Raw genomic sequence first — 21380 nt, 5'->3', positions numbered from 1 at the left:
CTAACCCCACCCCACCACACCTAACACACACCTGACACCACACCACACACACACCTGACACACCACACACACCAGCCACACCACACACCACACCTGACACACCACACACACCACACCTGACCACCACCTGACACACCACACACCACACACACCACACCCACAACCACCTGTACACACCACACACACACACACACACACCAGCCTACCACACACCACACAACACCACCCACACCACCCCACAACACACCCCACACACACCACACACAACCACCTGACACACACACACCACACACCACACACAGCCACACCTACACCTGACCACACACCACACACACCGCCACACACACACAGCCACACCACACACCAGCACACACCCCACCACACACACAACACCTGCCTACCACCCCACACCACACACACACAAGCACACACCTGACACCACACCACACACACACCAGCCACTGTACACACACCACACACAAACCCCACCACCTGCACCACCACACCACCACACACACAACCAAGCCCTGAACACACCACCGCCACACACAGCCACCCGCACCACACACAACACACACCACACACAACACACACGTACCACACACACACACCCACCCTGAACCCTGACACCTGACACACACAACTTACCTGCCTAACACACTGACCTGACACACACAACCCACACACAACCACACCCACACACACAACACACACACACACACCACCACACACAACACACACAACCCCACACACAACCACCTGTACAAAACACACACACAGCACACACCAGCCACACTACACATACACACACCACACTGACACACCACACAAGCACACACCACACACAACCCACACACACAACACACACACCACACCTGACACACACAACACACACACCACACACACAACACACCAACCCCACACCACCCTGGCCACACACCACACACCTGACCACACCACACTAGCCACACACCAGCCACACACCACACACACACACACCTGACACACACCACACCTAGCCACACCTGCTACCACACCACACACACAACCTGACACACACAACACACACACACACACACACACCACACACACCACACACAACACACCTGACACACACACACACCTAACACACACACACCACACACCACACACACCACACACAACACACACACCACACAACCCCCAACCCACACCAACCCCACACCTGTACCACACCACACACAACACACACCAGCCACAACACACACACACAACACACACAACCACACCACACAACCACACACCACACACACCACACACACACCACCTGTACACCTGACACACCTGAACACACACCACACACAACCACACACCAACCTGACACCTGACACACAACACACACCACCAACACACACACCACACACAACACACACACCACCACCACACACACAAACCACACACCTGGCAACACACCCACCACCACACCCCCTGACCACCCTGCACACACAACCGCCACACAACCCCTACACACACCTGACACACAACACACACAGCACACACAGCCACACACAACACCCTGACACACACACAACCCCACAACCTAGCCACACACACAACACACTGACACCAACACACACCAGCACACACCACACACACACTAGCCACACACACACACACACACACAACCACACCGCACTGCCCCACACCCCAACCCACACCACACCCACCACACCAGACACACAACCCCACAGACACCTGACCACCTACCGCAACCTGCAACCCCCTGCTACCCTGACCACCTGACACACAACACACACAACCCCACACACCCCTGACACACACAACACACACACTGACCCCCTGACCACCTGCCACACACAACACACTGACCACACCACACACACCACACACACCAACCGCAACCACACCCCTGGCCACCTGACCTGCCTGGCCACACACCACCCAGACCACACACACCACACACACACAAACCCCACACACACACCACACACACAGCACACACACCACACAACCACCTGACACACCCTGACACACACAACCACACACAACCCCACACACCTGGCTACCCCTGACCACCTGTACACACACCACACCTGGCCACACACCACACACAACATACACCTGAAAGCACACAACCACACACCACACACCATACACACAACCCCACACACCTGACCTGCACCTGACACACACAACCACCAACACCCACCACACACCTGACACACACAGCCACACACAAACACACACAACACACACACACAACACCTGACACACACACCACACACACCTGACACACCAACCACACCAGCACACACACACACACCTGACACACTGACACAACACACACACCACCACACCTGACCACCCCACACACACAAACACACACAACCCACTGGCCACACACCACCCTGACACACACCAACACACTGACACTGGCCACACTGACACACAACACACAACACACAACACACACAACACACACAAACACTGACACACAACCACACACAACACACTGCAACACACACACCTGACACACACAACCCACACACAAACCCTACACACAACCTCCTACAGCCTAGCCACACACCACACACACACAACCACGCCACACACCTGGCCACCCCTGACCACACACAACACCTGACCACCTGACACACAACACACACAACCACCTGACCCCTGACCCTGGCTTACCCCACCGACACACAAACACACACACAAGCTCGCCTGACCACCTGACACACAAGACCTGACACACACACACACCCCCTGACACCCTGGCCACCTGACCCTGGCCACACACCACACACCCCTGGCACCACACACCTAGCCTACCCTGTACCCCCTGACCCCACCTGGCCACACCTGAGCCCACAACCCCACACCACACACAAAACACCACCTAGCCTGACACACACACCACACACCTGAAACCACACCACACATGACCACACCACACACACACAAGCACACACCCTGACCTGACACACAACCTACCTGAAACCCAGCACACACCACACACCTGACACACCACACACTGTACACACACCACCTGACACACACAACACACATACACACACCTGCACAACCCACACCCTGGCTACCCTGACCACCTGTGCCCACCTGACCACACAACACACACACCAGCCACACACAACACACACCAACCTGCCTGAGCACACTGAGCCTGACCACACCAGCCCCACGCACACACAACACACAAACAACACAACACACACCACAATAATAAAACACACAACACACACAACACACACAAACACAACACACAAACCACACACACAACACACAACACAATAACACACACACACACACAACACAATAATAACACACACAAACACAACACACACACAACACACACAACACACACACAAACACAACACACACAAACACAAACACATAAAAAACACAAAACACACAAAACACACACAAACACAACACACACACAAACACAACACACAACATACACAAACACAACACACACAACACACAACACACAAACACAACACACAACACACACACACAAACACACACAACACACACAAACACAACACACACACAAACACAATAACAACACACAACACACAACAACACACACACACAACACACAACACACAATAAACAATACACACAAACACACACACACACAACACACACAAAACACACACAATAACACACACAACACACACACACACAACACACACAATAACAACACACAACACACACAAAACACAACACACACACAACACACACAACACACACAACACACAACACAATAACAACACACAACACACACACAACACAATACAACACACACAACACACAACACACAACACACACACAACACACAACACACACAACACACACACACAACACACACACACAACACACACACAACACACATACAACACACAACACACAACACACACACACACAACACACAAGACATACAACACACACACACACACACACACACACACACACACACACACACACACAATACAACACACCACACACACACACACACACACACACACACACACACACACACTGAATATTTTTTATTCTGCATTTTTCTTAATACACAAAAGTCATGAATTAAACTTAGTTACTAAACACAATGTTGAACAGTGTTGGAAGTGGTAGTGTATCAAGTTTCTCATAATTGGCTTTATTCATCAGAGGGGGGTGGGGGACTGCTAGGGCACATGGGGTATGATACATATGCTGATATCCAACTGTCGCCTGAGTATAGAATATCAACAGGGCACTGCCAATGCATGTATTTCCACTACAGGGCTTCAAACAACCTTTACCAAATTCACATACACCCACAATGGAGATGCCACTTTTAATATTTTATTTGACTAACACCAGACAATTTTATTCAGCTCAAAGGGGATCCCATACACAAGGGGTTAACAAACACTCGCTAATCACTTGTGGAAGAACCAATAGGTTGGGGCCGAGGTCCTTTCAGGATGAGGGAGACAACTGCTTTCTTCAGAATCTGGACTGGAGTGTAAAATTTTTTTACCTAAGAGTACTGAGATTCAAACCCAGACCACCTTGAGCTGCAGATGAGTAGCTCAGGAGGGGTCCAGTGAATCTGTCTGACTGCTAACTTTGGTGGTCCAGGTTCAAATCCTGGCACTCATAGATAGAATTGTTTGCATTTATTTACTGTACTTGTGTACATTACAGGTTCTCATACAGGCATATGGAACATAGTGCTTCCTCTGCTTTTTGGGATGGTATTTATTTGACTTTGTCTCAAGACCAAAGTTTACTTTCCGATGGAGAATGAGAGTGAGTTTCCTCTGTGTGGTTACCCTGTCTTTTATTGCTTTGGGCAACCCTGGCTTTACCTGTTATAGGAAAGCCTCCAATAATGACAGTTCTACTAATGATGATTCATATTTAAAACCCTGGTTACTTTAGGACCCGATTCAATTTACACCGTCATTTTACTCATATTTATGACGAAAATGGAATAAAAAGTATAATAAAATTACACATAATCAATATTATGTGTTAAAGGAATATCCTTCCTTCCTTAGGCTTTAGTAAGCCCCTTTATAATATTTATACTGTATATACTTTTCACACTTGCCAGATGCTTCTGGTGTCATTGTACAGGGGTACCTAGTGACAGCACTAGGATCCCGCTTCCTCTATCAAGGAATAAACAATTGAAATTGAATTGAATTGAATAAAATTACAATTACATATAAATAATAACTAAATCCCGATATGGAGAGGGATAACATTAACAGGAATAGTATCGAAGGTTTTCTGTCTGGTCATACTGAACAGGATTCAAGAATCCTTAGACCGAAGGCTAAGAGATGAATAGGCAGGGTTCAGAAAATCAAGAAGCTGCAGTGATCATATATTCGCACTACGTCACATAATGCAGCAGTGTGTGGAGTTAAGAAAATTGTTGATAATGGCATTTGTCGATTTTGAGAAAGTCTTTGATAGTGTACATAGACCAACTATGTGGAAAATCTTACGGAACTATGGAATGCCAGAAAAATCGTTCATTTGATAGAAGAAATTCATAAGGGCAGCAGATGTCGAGTGAACGTTGATGGCCAACTTTCCCCAGAATTCAATGTCAAGAGTGGGATGTTGCAAGGTAATGTTTTGTCTCCATTGCTGTACTTATTGATTTCGGAATGAAACAAACAGTGGGTGATGAAAGAGAAGGGATCGAATGGGTCGACAATACAGTTAACCCTCACTTTACGCGGTCCCACATTCCGCGTTTCCACGTTTACGCGGTGCCCTGCCGGAACCCAGGATGCTCACATTCCGCGGTGCGTGTACCCCTTTACGCGGAGAGCGGCTGGCGAGCCGCGCCATTTTTGGATCCAAACCTCCCGCCATCCGCCATGTTGTGTAAGCTGCGCGAACATGGTGCGCACAAGGTCGCCCAGTCATCAAAACATTACCAGTTCTTCACCCGCCACCCACCACAGCCGGCCCAAGTCAGTGATAGTGATAATTATGGTGAGGATATGGACTTATATGGACTTGGGGGAGTTTGACAAAGAGGCCCTGCAAGCCTCTGTGGTGGATAGTGATACAATTGATACAAGTGACACAGGTGAGGGCCAATAATCTGCCCTCTGCCTCGGAACCAACCGCCCATCCCCGTGTGCCCAGCCATTTTTTCTACTAATGTAAGTGTTAAAAAACCTAATATTATTGATATTTCTCTTAATTATTAATTGTGTGTGCATACCATCATAAAGTTAAGATAATATTTTTACTACAACATAGTTGTGTGCCGTCAAAAAGTGGAGTTTGGGGATCGGCCCGGACTCCATTTCAATTCATCCCATATGTTATGTTATTCACTTTACGCGTTTCTCACTTTACGCGGGACCCTCCGGGTTACATTAACCGCGTAAAGTGAGGGTTAACTGTAAATACCTTGCAGACGATGTACTGTAGTACTGATGAGCAGATCCATTCAGAATTTGCAAACTATGGTTAGCAGACTGGGGGAAAAGGGAAGAGGAGCTGGATTAACGATTAATGTTAGAAAAACAGAGGTTATGAAAACAGACCAAGAAATTGAAGAGAACATTCAGGTGGAGGACCAAATAATGGAAGAAGTTCCTGTGTTCAAGCACAGGCATCTGGGGACACTCGTCAAAAACGATGGATCACCTGAAGATGAGTTTCAGGACAGAATAAGAAGAGGTTATGGGTATACTGGGCAAAGTGTGGAAGTCACATAGAATAACAGTCCATACCAAACTGAGCAGTGGTGGGCACAGCTAAACGAAAAGTTAGCTTCGCTAACCGCTAATCTGCAAACTAAAAAGTTAACTTTGCTAACGCTAAACAGTTAAAAAAATTAGCGGGAGCTAACGCTAACCGCTAACTTTTATTATATGAATTTAGCTTCTTTTTTGGGGGGGGGGGGGCTCTAAAACCCTTAAAAACAGACCTAGAGAGCTGAAATTTTCATATGTTGTCTTGTAGCTTAGACATATAGCTTTCCAAAAAGGTATAGCATGCCAAGATCAGATGATGATCAAGGTGTACACAAATAATTAAATGAACAAATGAAATTAAACATTAGTTTACATTCAAGTTTCAACATACACTTTATAATCTTTATTTACTGTACGAAAAGACAGAAAGTATTAAACGAATCCAAAAACTATAGTACTGTATAGCATAGGTAGCAAATAGCATCATGCCAAGATCAGATGATGATCAACTTATCAAGGTGTACACTGAACACAATTTCACAAATAATTAATTTGCATTCTCATACAACCTATCAGCCTTATTCATTATTCATGTAAATATGCAATACCAACCACACACACATTATACCAGTGCATTTTTATATAACTTCTTGTTGTTCTTAGTCATTATACCAGTGCATTAGGCAGGGCCAGCGCCAGCCTATTTGGCGCCCTTAGCAGGACTGCAGCTGGCGCCCCCACCCACCTCCCACTTCACAATTGGGTTTGACCACAAAGTAATCAAGGTACCATATTGAAGAAACTGTTACCTTATACTGATCTATTCTAATTTGCAAATACAGGTACTCCCCGACTTACGACGGGGTTAGGGACCCAAATCCAGGTCATAAGTCGGAATGGTCGTCAGTCCGACATAAATTAAAAAAAAAAAAAAAAATCTACAATGAAATGCAGTACAGTAAAAGTAATAAATAATGAGGAATGGATACAGTGTGACTGAGCACTTACCTATAAAGTAGTCAGCTGAATGCACACGGGGCCCCCAGAATTTTCTAATTATACATGGAGACTACATTAACTGGAAGAAGCAAAGGAGGAGACAGGGCTGGGTGGGTCATCCATGTCGCTTTCTTCAGACAGGTTTATGTACTGTGGAAACTTGCTGGTTGAAGGTATTGGATCATCTTGAGGGAGTGAAGAGGCAGCACTGCTGGGGCGTGAGGAGACAGCACTGGGGGATTTCTTAAAATAGATGTCCAATTTAGACTTCACAGTATGCTTTTTCTTTTCATTAAAAATGCAATGCCTCCTCATTATTACTTTGTAATTCAATTGACAATAGGAACATTATAAAATCCAGTCTCATTAAACATACCGAAGCAGTCAACATGAATTTGAGTAATGGCATGTACAAACTGGACAATTTTGTAATTAAGAAGATTTGTAACCAGGTGAGAAGGTTGGGTCACCTTACCCTCTGACCTGACTACCGACCGTTGCCGTGCTATTTAAAGATTAGTAGGGTCATTACCTAATACCTGACCATTGTGGACCTGGTCTCACCCTCCTCTGTATATAAACACCTTGTTTTGTACTTTTCTCTTTAGTCTGTACTCACCCCTGAAGATGTGAATTACACGAAAGCGCTTGGGAACTTCGTGTTTTCTTCTTTCCTTGTGGTTATCAGCATATACCTAGATCACGCGCACCTACAGTGATTTACTTGCATATATATATTTATATTCATATTTATAATATATTATATTATATTATATTATATTATATTATATTATAATATATTATATTATATTTAGGTGACTGATTGCTACCAAAGGCTGGAGTTCCTGGGAGATGCTGTGTTGGACTACCTGGTGACTGGGTTTGTGTTCTCTCGCCATGCTGCCTACTCTCCTGGCCAGATGTCGGACTTGAGGTGAGAGAAGATGAAAACTGTTTCTAATTTTTTTTGTATCAAGAGGCAGAACACATTACTGTACTTTCTATGGATTATCATTATTCGTAGGTTCAGCTTTTAATATAGTCATTGTTCTTTTATATTTGTGATTAGGGTGCCCCCCCCCTTCCTATATTCAGTCATACCAGGAACCTAAACACACCCCCCCTTTTTTTTATCATGGAAGTAGTTTATGCATTCAAAAGGTTGTTAGAAAGAACCTATCTTCTGTCTTTATCAAGGGTCTACTGTAGTACTTCACCAAAGGTTTGTCCTCTGTAATTTCAGTTTTTCTTAAGCAGGGTAATGATAGATCCTGTGAAATCTTCTGTTAAGGTAAGAGAAAGAATAGATAGATACCTGACCTGTCTTCTTCCCCACAACCATTCTTTAGCTGGTCGACTGATCTGTCCACTTACAAACAAACATATTATTGTGACTTAACCCTTAGGCTTCGGGCCATGTCATGTGACATTTTAATGTTTTGCGGGCCTGTTTCTATCCCCCCAACCTCCAAGCACATGTCTAGTACTGTATTGTGGTCAGTTATTGGAGCAGTAATAATGATAATTGTATAAATTGTAATAACATAGGAAAACGAGTGTCCTGTACCTCATACTGTATGCGAATTAGTGTTGTTTACCTCGTACTGTTGCGTCACACACTCAACTCTTCCTAGCCCGTGTTGTCAACCTGTGGTAAAGACATTTATTTATTTCCTGTTTATATCTTGCATGGCAAGTTTGTAAGACTCGAACTGCTTTTTATTTGTTTTTAAATGTTCCCAAATATCCCTACATTGGGGGGGGGGGTGATTAAAGAACCTTAGATTGTTTAATTAGTCTCAAACTCCATTTTACCTATTCCTTCAACAAAGTGTGCAACATACTTTTTAATGAATTCCATGTGGCTTGCTTGTGCAGATACTGTAGGCTGATTAGAAACAGTGCTTTGCAATTGACAAGATACTTGGTAGGAGGCAAAGTATAGCATCAGCCTCTCCTAAATACAGGAAATTTACAGGGTTATTCCTTACTCTGCTTACTGCTGGTAGTAGGCAGCTACCGAACAGGGAGGTACTACCGCCTGGGAAGATATTGGAAGCATAATGTGCTGCCATATGGCATCACGAAAATTGTGACCAAGTCCCAGGTTGCTGAGCTGACTTTCTGCCTCATTTACACACAATTGTAGGGTCTCAATTGTTTCTATTACATGACAAAACAACATACATATATAGCGTTTCTCACTGTTGATTTTTTTCATTCTTGCATTTCTTTGTATTTATTATTATCACAGTGTTGTTATTATTATTATTACTGTATAATATGGACACAAAGTAGTACCTTAAGCTGTGTATCCTTATATTACTCTTATTAATTATGTATAGTAAAGTATTACAGAACATGTATTAATCTTATGTAATATTTCCATTTATTGTGCACCATGTTATGTATATGAATTATCATATTTATATTTTATGTATTCAGCTTGTGAATGCTGGCATCTGTACAGGCCAGCGCGCAGTGATACATGGAGTGGAGACTACCAGTCCCTCAAGTGCGGAAGCGAGCTTCTTGGTCCATTTGTATATATCTCCCGTACGAGAATAAGAACCTATCTTTTAAGATAACAAGTGTTTGTGTATGCCCTCCGTAGTGTAGAACATTTTGGAGGTACCAAAAGACGAACATAGATGGCGCAGTGGATAGTTCTCAGTGAGATACAGTGGACCCAGCCTTCCCGCCTGGACTGTGTTAATGGCGTCTCGTCTTCAGCTTCACCAAGGATTTACAGCAAGACTACAAGCCTCTAGACTTACAGTGTTATGAAGTGCTATGCTGTGTACAGTGCTGTGCTGTGAAGTGAAGTGCTGTGTTGTGTATTTTAATCAGAATTGTCTGTGCAAATTGCGGTCAGATGACTAAGGGAGCGGCCCGACAGTACGTGCTCTCCCGCCTCTGGTCTGAGGGTAACTGAGGGACCAGCGAACGACTCTGCCCAGTTGCCAGCGCTCGCCAAGCCTCCCCTCCCGCCATACACACACACACACGCATTCACAGACCCACCTTATATTAAATTCTTGTGAGTTACTTCAGACTTCTGTAATTCTGTGCATAGATTACGAGGGGCTGACCCGGTCTTTTGCACAGATAGAGTACGGAAGCTGTCGGCATGTCTCACAGGGATCAAAATGATACCCTGGACGATGGGGTTATGAGTATAAGTCTGGGAGACCTCTCTCCACCCACACTCGGCCCCACGCTCCCCACAGTGACAACGCCGAATTACCCACAGAATCTCCTCGTTCGTCGCGAGCAAGCTCTCCTGCAATGCATGCGTCCACAGATCTCCTTCAACTGATTAAGTGGATGGAAACTTCTCGACGCCAGGACGATATTGCAAGAAGAGAAGAGGAAGAAATTCGGCACAGACAGTCTGAAAAACGGCGCCATGAAGAGGAACAAACACGCAGAGAACTCGAAGATATACGTAGAAGCGAGGATGACCTGAGAAGAAGAGAGGATCAAGCCAGATTTGAAGTCTTGATTTCTCTGTTAGCCTCCCCACAACGATCTACTGTACAAGATTCGTCTGCTACTACTAAAGCTGATACGACTAGAGGTACGGGTACCTCATTTCCCAGAGTCGATTCAACAATTCCTCAAAAGGCTGCAGCACAAACGCCTCCCTCTCTGAAGTCTGACGCTTCCTATCAGATATTTCGGGAATGGCGTCGACGTTGGCAAGACTATGCAACAATGGTTGACTTGTCAAGTTTACCACAGCCTAAACAGATGATACAGCTTCGTATGTGCTTGTCCCTAGAGACACAACGTACTCTCGAGCACACACTTCAAGTGCCTCCTACGACAACTCTGACTGTAGAGGCCGTTCTCGACAAGTTACAAGAACATGTTAAGGGACAGTGCAACGAAGCACTCAGAAGAAGAGAACTCCTCCAATGTAAGCAGCTTGATGGAGAATCTTTTGATGCATTTTTTGTAAGACTCAAGAGATGTTCAGAGGAAGTGGATGTTTGTCCTGGAAATTCTCAAGTCTGTGAAGAGACACAACTCAAGACAATCGTTTTAACGGGTGTTCGAGATGAAGAGCTAGTTCAGCGTCTCATTTCACTTGACCCCACTTCCTCCCTTCAAGACGTTGTTACAAAATGTCGAGCGTACGAGGCCGCCAGGTGTGCGACTTCAGCTTTATGCTCACAACCTAACCAGGTGAGGGCGGTGTCTTCCTACAGAAAGGGTAAGAAGCAGCAAGGTAACCCCACCCCTCACCCTCCACCTACACCTTCAGCAGCAGCTTTGTGTAACAGCTGTGCGAGACAGCATGATGCCTCCCAGTGCCCAGCTGCTCAAAGCGTATGCAGAAGTTGCGACCGCCAGGGTCACTGGGCTTACACAGTCAAGTGCCCTGCTAGCAAAGTTCAGTGCAGACTTTGTGGTCGTGTGGGCCATTATGACAAATGTTGTCGTAAGAAGACACAGAAAGGACACCACCTAGGATCCAAGAAGTCATCCTCAGGTAGTGCTGGTGCGCCCTCTCCTTCTGGCAAGCATCAAGACGCTGTGTCCAGTCGTTCCTGCCGTCGTGTACATTGTTCCACAGACACGACGCCCCAGCACATCAATGTTGTCATTTCTTATGGTAACTTGTCGTCCAGTCTTCAGATGTTACCTGACACCGGTGCTGACGTCTCAGTAATTGGTCCACAACACCTAGCAAGTTTGGGAATACCCCAGAGCAACCTACAGCCCCCTCCTCAGACAACGAAACTGACAGCTGATGGTTCCAAGATGGCTCCAGCTTCGGGCTCTTTCTGGGCTACTCTTACCTTTGGTAAGCAGTCTTGCTCAGCCCGGATTGATGTTCATGATGGTATCCCGACTCCGCTTTTATCATATGGCCATTGTCAAGAGTTGGCCATTATTTCCAAGGAATTCCCCAAACCTATTTTAAAGATCACCCATGTCAACAGGTTGAAGGAATTCCCTATCTCTACTAACACGTCCCCTTCTGATGCAAGAGCTTACCTTCTCAAGGAGTTTGCTGACGTGTTGGTTACGAAGGAATCTTTGGGATCCACACCACTCAAGCCGATGGTGGGTCCACCTATGAAGATTCATCTTGAGGATGGTGGGTCCACCTATGAAGATTCATCTTAAGGATGGTGCCACACCTTTTGCCATCCACACCCCTCGTTTGATTCCTCACGCCTACAAGGAGCTAGTTAGACAAGAGCTTGACTCCATGGTTGCTCAGGGAATCATCAAGCCGGCCGGAGACGAACCTTCACCTTGGTGCCACCCTCTCGTCCCCATCGCCGAACCCCGTGGTGGAGTACGAATCACCACCGATCTACCAAAACTTAACCAGCAAGTTTCCCGTCCAGCCCACCCTTCACCCACACCCTTCGCAGCTGTTCGAAATGTGGACCCGAAGGCGAAGTTTTTTACAACAATGGACGCCTTATGTGGTTATTGGCAGATCGAGTTGGCCGAAGAAGACCAACATTTGACTACATTCATCACACCGTATGGAAGATATCAGTATTGCAGAGGCCCCATGGGATTTGCCGCTACGGGCGATGCATTCTGTCAACGTGGTGATGCGGCCCTTCAAGGAGTCACGAATTGTGTCAAGGTGGTCGATGATATATTACTCCATGACGAAGACTACTGTGCCCACCTCTCCCGAATTTATGAAGTTCTCACCAGATGTCGAAAATACGGGATTACCCTCAACGCTGACAAGTTTGTAGTCGCCGCACCATCAGTGAACTTCTGTGGGTACACTCTCTCAGCATCAGGTATCGCAGCTGACCCGGAGAAATTAAGTGAAATCAGGGATTTCCCAACCCCTGCCAACCTGACAGACTTCCGTTCTTTTTTGGGTCTGGTTAATCAGTTGGCTGAATTTTCACCTGACATCTCCGCCGCAGCCCAGCCGTTACGCCCCCTGCTGAGCCTCAGGAGGACATTCCTGTGGACCCCAGATCATCAAGAGGCCTTCCAGCGAGTCAAGCAGGCCCTCGTAAGTCTACCTGTCCTCGCCTGTTACGACCCAGCCCTACCCACCGTCCTCCAGACTGACGCCTCCAGACTCTACGGCGTTGGTTACGCCCTTCTGCAGGACTATGGCGGTGGACAACTCCGCTTAATTCAGTGTGGATCCCGGTTCCTGACGGACGCCGAGACCCGATATGCCACGATTGAGCTGGAGATGTTGGCTGTTGTCTGGGCGATGGCAAAGTGCCGCTTCTACCTGATAGGACTTAAGCACTTCACCCTCTTCACGGATCATCGCCCTCTTATACCTATTATCAATCACTACTCTTTGGATGCAGTAGAGAATCCTCGCCTTCAATGTCTGAAAGAGAAGCTCTAGCCTTATCTCTTCACGGCTGTGTGGCGTGCGGGTAAGCTGTTGTGCATCCCGCATGCCCTGTCCCGCGCCCCTGTCAGTCGCCCCACCCCAGAGGACAAGATGTTGTGTTCTACAGCTGCTGCATCCCTCAAGTCAGTAGTCTCAATGAAGGCCGTCTTCACATCAGAAGAGTCTACAGTACCGGATGCAGACAAGACCCTTGAAGATCTCCGCACCGCAGCCCGGGCCGACCCTTCCTATATCCGGCTCGTCGACTGTGTGTCCCAGGGATTTCCATCTAACCGATACGACCTTCATGAATCGCTACTCCCATACTGGAAGATACGCGAGGACCTCTATTGTGACGGAGACCTCATCTTGTATGGTCCACGAGTAGTCATTCCTGCTGCCCTACGCCGCCGTACCTTGACCCGCCTAAACGACAGCCATCGAGGAGTGGAAGCCACCAAGCGACGGGCGAAGCAGACTGTATTTTGGCCCGGAATCGACGCGGACATTGCAAGTACCGTCCGTGCCAGTGAGCCGTGCCAGACTCTGCAACCCAGCCAGCAACAGGAACCTTTAATGTGCGACGATAACCCTTCAAGACCCTTCGAGTCTGTGTCGGCCGACTTTTTTGCAGTGGCAGGGAAGTCCTTCCTCGTCATTGCCAACCGATTGTCTGGATGGCCTGTTGTCATCCCCTGTGGTAGTGATACAACGGCTACTGCTACCATCCGCAATTTCAGGCATTACTTCAGAGAAGTTGGTGTTCCCCTCCGCCTCAGGACTGATGGAGGACCCCAGTTCACCAGCCACGAGTTCCGGGACTTCATGGACCGTTGGGGAGTCCGTCATGTCGTGACCTCGCCCCACTACCCCCAGGCGAATGGACACGCTGAAGCCGCAGTCAAGACTGTTAAACACCTGATCCTTAAGGTGTCACCCTCAGGAAATATCGACTGCGAGGACTTCGATCGAGGTTTGTTAGAGTTACGCAACACCCCGAACTTCACCGGACGCTCCCCAGCCCAGGTCCTTTATGGACATCATCTCAGGTCTTGTGTTCCTGCCCACCCGAAGTCTTTTTCTCAAGAATGGCAAGCCAAGACTGAAGAATGTGACCGCCATGCAGCAGAACGAGCCGCAGATGTCGCTGCCCGGTACGACTATCGTGCCCGCCCCCTTCCCAGGTTGAGTATCGGCCAGCAGGTCAGGATTCAAGATCCGGTATCTCACCGCTGGGACAAGGTTGGGGTTGTCATGGGTATTGGCCGGTCCAGGGACTACCAAGTGCGTCTTCCTAGTGGTAGAGTATGGTGGAGGAACCGTCGTTTCCTCTGACCTGTGGAGCTGCCTAGTGTTGACCCTTCCCCAGTTAAGTTGCCTAATGTTGATGTCTTTACAGTATATCCATCCCCACCTTGTGTTGCTGCCCCGGTTCTCCGCAGGTCCGAGCAACTCAGAAACAAAAGGTCCGCTCAAGATGAAACTATGAGCGTATAGGGGGGAGGGAGGTGTATAATATGGACAAGAAGTAGTACCTTAAGCTGTGTATTCTTATATTACTCTATTAATTATATATAGTAAAGTATTACAGAACATGTATTAATCCTATGTAATATTTCCATTTATTATGCACCATGTTATGTATGTGAATTATCATATTTACATATGTATTCAGCTTGTGAATGCTGGCATCTGTATTGCGTCAGATACATAGAGTGGAGACTACCAGTCCCTCAAGTGCGGAAGCGAGCTTCTTGGTCTATCTGTATATATCTCCCGTACGAGAATAAGAACCTATCTTTTAAGATAACAAGTGTTTGTGTATGCCCTCCATAGTGCAGAACATTTTGGCGGTATCAAAGAAGAAACATAGAATTACCATTAATATTTTATTTTACTTTTTATTATAAATTTTATTTACTATGAATTATTATTATTATTCAATCTCCCCCCCTGATGTGGGTCAGTGACCTATACCCGGGTGGGCTAATCCCCGTAAAAAAAAAAAATTTCATAATCTGAAGGTGACATCTTTTTTATTATTCCCACTCTACAGATCTTATTATGTCAAGAATGAAACTCTGGCTACTGTTGCTGCAGAGAAAGAACTTCACAAACACTTGCTCTACATGGCTCCCAAACTATCAGCTTCTATTGATAAATTCTTAAAAATATTGGATGCTGGTTATGAAGAGGACACTCTTACTATTGAAGAGGATGAAATGGATCACGAGGTAAGAAACTTGAGTGGTGAACCAGGGAAGCATCAACATATTCATTAGTACTATAAGTAAAAGTCCAAAAATCCGGATGTCAAAAATCCGGACCACCCGAGAATCCGGACTTTTGGAAAACTAATTATTATTATTTTTTTTTAGCGGGCTTTTGTGTGTATGTGCGCATGCGTGAGCGCCACAGCGACAACAAGCGACCACGTCGTCTCCACTTTAAAACGAGCAATCAAACTGTGACAACATACCGTATATACTCATCTATAAACCCCCCCTCGTTTATCTGTCGACCCTGATTTTTTGACCAAGAAATCGTTAATTTATGATATTCCTCGTTTATAGTTCGACCCACGTTTTTGAGGGTAATGGAACAACAAAACCTTCAGTAAAAACGCTCTACGTCCTATAAACTGAGGCTAGCCGTGCAAGAAACACAAGTGCTGAAGGCAAATTGTTTACCATTTATTATTACGACACTTTACACTGAAACGCGGGTAGTTTCAACAAAAATATTGTATATTTCCATTCAAGTATTTATTCAAGTCAATTAGGAGGGAATATTATTGTAATACAACAGTTTTTTAACTAAACCATTCGAAAAGCGATTACGGTAACATCTTTTGAACGAAAGAAAGCGAAAGTCATTGTTTTCGTCACGATTTGATCCCACTTTCCGCTGTAATACGTACGTCATTTTAGCAAAAATATTACATTTCCGTGAATGCATTATATCAAGCACAGTATGAATAGAATACCATTGTAATATAACAATATTTTGAGTCCTACTCTTTCCATTTACAGAGTACTGTACAAGCCCATAATATTGACTCCTAAAGTAGATAAACTTCGTTGTGTGAAGAGAAAGAAGAACACGTTGAAATTGAGTGACAAACTTGAAATAATTAAGAAACTAGACCGTGGTGTGAGCAGTACTGTTCTAATGGAAACATACGACATTGGAAAATCTACAATTTATGATATAAAAAAGGCAAAGAATAAAATTCTAGAATTCACAGCTTTTTCATTAAAACTGCTCGTTTTGATAAATGAAGCATGCTATATTTGTTAATGAATAAACTATCAAATGTACCTGTTCATCTCTTCTTTATTCCTCCTTAAATTTGAATTTTAAAAGTACTGCCTGAGAATCCGGAAAATCCGAAAATCCGGATCGACCCAATCCCCAAGCAGTCCGGATTTTTGGACTTCTACTGTACTGTGGTCCCTCGGTTAACGAACGGTTCGATTAAAAAAATTTCGGTTAACGAATTAGCTCCCATAAGGATTTTCAGTTTGATTAACGAACAAAACTTCGATTAACGAAATCCTTACGACAAACACTTTTTGTTGTGTGGATGAGCTGATCGGCCAGTCCGCCAATCAGTAATCAGTTCTATGTTTACATTCGTTTCCAGTGGAGTAAATATCAAGAAAGTTGGTCTCTTGAATATTTCTGCATTTTTTATATTAAAATTATTGGTCATTCTGAAATTTAGTTAACATATTGATAATATAAACAGAACTGTACAGGGAACAGTTTTTGTGTGCCAATCAGCAGATTGAATCACCCAACAATGCTTCTCAGTTTAACTTTGTATACAGTGGAGTGAACATCCAGTTTGTTGGTCTCTTGAATATTTTTGCATTTTTACATTGAAATTATTGGTCATCCTGAAATTTAGTTAACATATTGATAATATACAGTGCAGAAATTATTATGAAACATGAAGAAGGCATTAGAACCAATGCACTCTGTAAAGAATATGGCATGTCATCATCGACTGCCTCTACAATCAGCTGTTTGATATGTAAACAAAGCTGCCGGGAATATGACATACACACCTCAAAGTAAGTTAAAATACATTATTCTATTGTTTTTTATTTATTATAATACTGTATGGTATACTGTACAGTACAGTACTGTATTTAGTTTATATTTAATGTTTTGTTAATTCTATTGCTGGTACTGTATACAGTGCTTTGTATGTATACTTTTTCTGTGAGTTGGAATCAATTACCCAATATCCCATTGAAATAATATATTCGGTTAACAAAATTTTCGGTTGATGTGTTTGCTGTATATTTGAGCTATGTATTTTACCCTAAAGATGATATTTATATCTACTGTATATATAATAATGAGGAAATAAAGAATAAGATACACATGCCAGTAAAACTTGTTATCCAGTGGAGTAAAGTAGAATATATATCATCCCCAAAAGTTAACAGTTATTTGGGTAAACAACGATGGCAGCATCAGGTGAGCAGTGCACCACTACAAACTATTCAACATGATAAAATATTATTCCTGATTCTTATTGGATTTCTAGGAGAAATTTTGATGAATGAGAAGAGTTTCAAAAAATTAAAATAGCCATATATTGTGACAAACATTTATAATTCTGATAAAATACTGTAAGTAATATTTAAGTAATAATTTCATGCTTTTCAACTTTTTCATTGCAGGATATAGATATTCCCAAGGCTTTGGGTGACTTGATTGAATCCATCATTGGAGCTGTGTACCTGGATAGTGGTAGATCTCTTGAGGTTAGTTCATTCTCTAAGATAACATCTACATCTTGCGTTCTGTACTGTACCATACTCAAACGAGGAACTCTCCGATAGACGGAATTTTAATTTTCTCGGAAAGTTGTTCCCAGGGCCTTACTTTTTCGGAAAATTTCGGCTTTGGGAACAATTTTCCGGAAAATTCTGAAAAAAAATCCCGATACCCGGAAAATTCCGGGGATGGGGGAGTTTTTTCTGGGTTTGAGAGATGAAAATTGGGCGCATTTTCTGGAAATTCTGAGAAAAAAAAATTTCCGTTACCCAGAAAATTCCGGGTATGAGGGATGTTTTTCTTGGTTCGAGAGATGATGTAATGGGCAATTTCTGGAACTTCCGAGAACATTTTTCCGTTGCCCGGAAAATTCTGGGGATGAGAGATTTTTTCTGGCTTTGAGAGAATTGTCTCGTTACCCGGAAATCTCTCACTCCCAGAAGTGCTCTGAACCAATTGTTCCGGCTAACAGGGATATCACTGTACTTTATCACAATAAGACCGGAGAATGTCAGTATATGAGGCGCTCCGCATCAGAAGGGGTTGAAGTGTCAACTTCAAAAACCCTAGAAAAATGCGTTTAAAGATTTTCGAAGTTCAAACAAACATAACTTTGTTGTTTTTTAAGCTAGAGGGTTCATTTTTATTATTGTGCAGCTCAACCCCTCTCCTAGTGAACTGTGAAAACTGGAAGTTAGTACTGTGAATAGTTATTATTTTATCGCGAGTTGAGTGAGAATAACTAACCGTCATGTACATTTGTTTGAGCTTCAAACCAACAATAATAAAATTTTTCTGCAGATTTTTTTTTATTATTGTGGACTAATACTGTAAAACAAGTTAATGATCACCAAAAACAACACTTGTCTGAAACCCCCAAAAAAAATGAAAATAATAAAAACACTCATTTGCTTATTAATTTATCTTTCTGTCTATTATTTGCCAAAAGATTTATAATGTTATTAAGTATAATAATAAGGAAACACCACTACACTCATCCCCCCCACCATTAACCTCCCCCCCCCCAACATTATTAAAATACAAATACAAAGGCGGAGAAAGTGTGCATAATCTTTGGTAAAAACATTATTATGACAATAGTATTACAATCTTACTTTGTTTAGTTCCTTCATTTTATTATTCCTGAAGATCGTAGCAACTTGAAGTGCGTATAACTTTAATGGCCTCGTCATTATCAATAAGGTACTGATCAAAGTCTTTCTCTGCACTCTCTAAAAATCGCCACACAGATTCTTCATCGACTAAATCATTGAATTATTGATGCCGGCAACAGTTCAGTTTCATTATAAGACTGTCCACTTTCAATTCTGGCTATCGGAGAGTCCTTGTTTGAGGGATTGCGGCTAAGGGAGATATTACTGTAATTCAATATTGTCAATTAAATAGCTAATTTCGGCCTACCAAATTAAGTATGAAATGTCTCGCATTCAGGCCTCCTAACCGTCGCAAGACAAAAGGAATGTTCAGTTGGAAAATCATTGGACCCCACCTGTTTGGTAGTTTTTACCGAGTGTACCTTAACATAATGCTGCCACACCAGACGCATTACACCACCCTATACCCACGCCTTGCACGCATAGCACACACACACACACACACACACACACACACACACACACACACACACACACACACACACACACACACACACACACACACACACACTTTATTTTTTTTGCATCTATCCCATAAATCCTATATCTGGCTGGGTAGTAAAATTCACTCTCACATAACTCTTTTTTTTTTTTTTGGTCATATTTTGCATTAATTTTCAAATGATTTTTTTATCAGATAACATGGAGAGTAGTAGAACAGCTAATGGGAACCGTCATCAAGAAGACTGTCTCTGATATACCAATTAGTTCAGTCCGTCAGCTGTATGAAGAGATGCCTGGTGGGGTGAAGTTTGAGAAGGTACCACGTATGGAAGGTGACCTTGAAGCCAAGTATAAAGTGCAGGTAGGTGTTCAGTGGTGTACATTTATTGAAGCTGATGATGTTAAGTGATAATATATTAAGTGCACAGCAGGGATGGGGGTGACTGTGATGTTTAATGGTTGTAATTAATTACAGTACAAATTATTTAGTAATCGTAATTACTTTAATTTTTTTTTTTTAATGCAATTGTAATCAGTTTTACTCGAAGTGATAATATAATTGATACAATATTACAGCAAAATTTCAGGGCCTCAACAAGTATAGGTTGATGTTTTATGAAAACTTTTCTACCTGTACTGTTATATCTATTGTGCCAATGGTGGATTTAGGGAGCAGTGTCAGATCCAACTAAAGCTTAAGGGAAGAATTCAGGAAAAAGGTGCCACATATCTAACTTTTTTGTGTGTACGCATTATCAAACATGACTGAACACTACACTTAGTGACATAGAAGTGATATAGAAAAATATATCATTACTGTTTATGGAGGAATGTGTGTATAGACTGTATAGGTAGTCCCCAGGTTGCGTA

At 43.8% G+C, this 21380-nt stretch overlaps 1 protein-coding gene across 1 annotated transcript in view; it reads left to right on the top strand.

Annotated features, from left to right (window-relative positions):
• Positions 1-21380, top strand: part of LOC121876348 (endoribonuclease Dicer-like) — a 63362-nt gene that overhangs the window by 35352 nt on the left and 6630 nt on the right. The window contains exons 8-11 of the mRNA XM_042381418.1: positions 8564-8682; positions 16154-16331; positions 18795-18878; positions 20704-20871. Of these exons, the coding sequence (XP_042237352.1) occupies positions 8564-8682; positions 16154-16331; positions 18795-18878; positions 20704-20871 (549 nt within the window). The remainder of the gene's footprint in view (positions 1-8563; positions 8683-16153; positions 16332-18794; positions 18879-20703; positions 20872-21380) is intronic.

The sequence above is a fragment of the Homarus americanus genome, unplaced genomic scaffold, assembly GCF_018991925.1.
Source record: "Homarus americanus isolate GMGI-L3 unplaced genomic scaffold, GMGI_Hamer_2.0 scaffold34921, whole genome shotgun sequence".
Lineage (NCBI taxonomy): Eukaryota > Metazoa > Arthropoda > Malacostraca > Decapoda > Nephropidae > Homarus > Homarus americanus.
The sequence above is the reverse complement of the archived record's forward strand: the minus strand, read 5'-3'. Positions and strand labels throughout refer to the sequence as shown.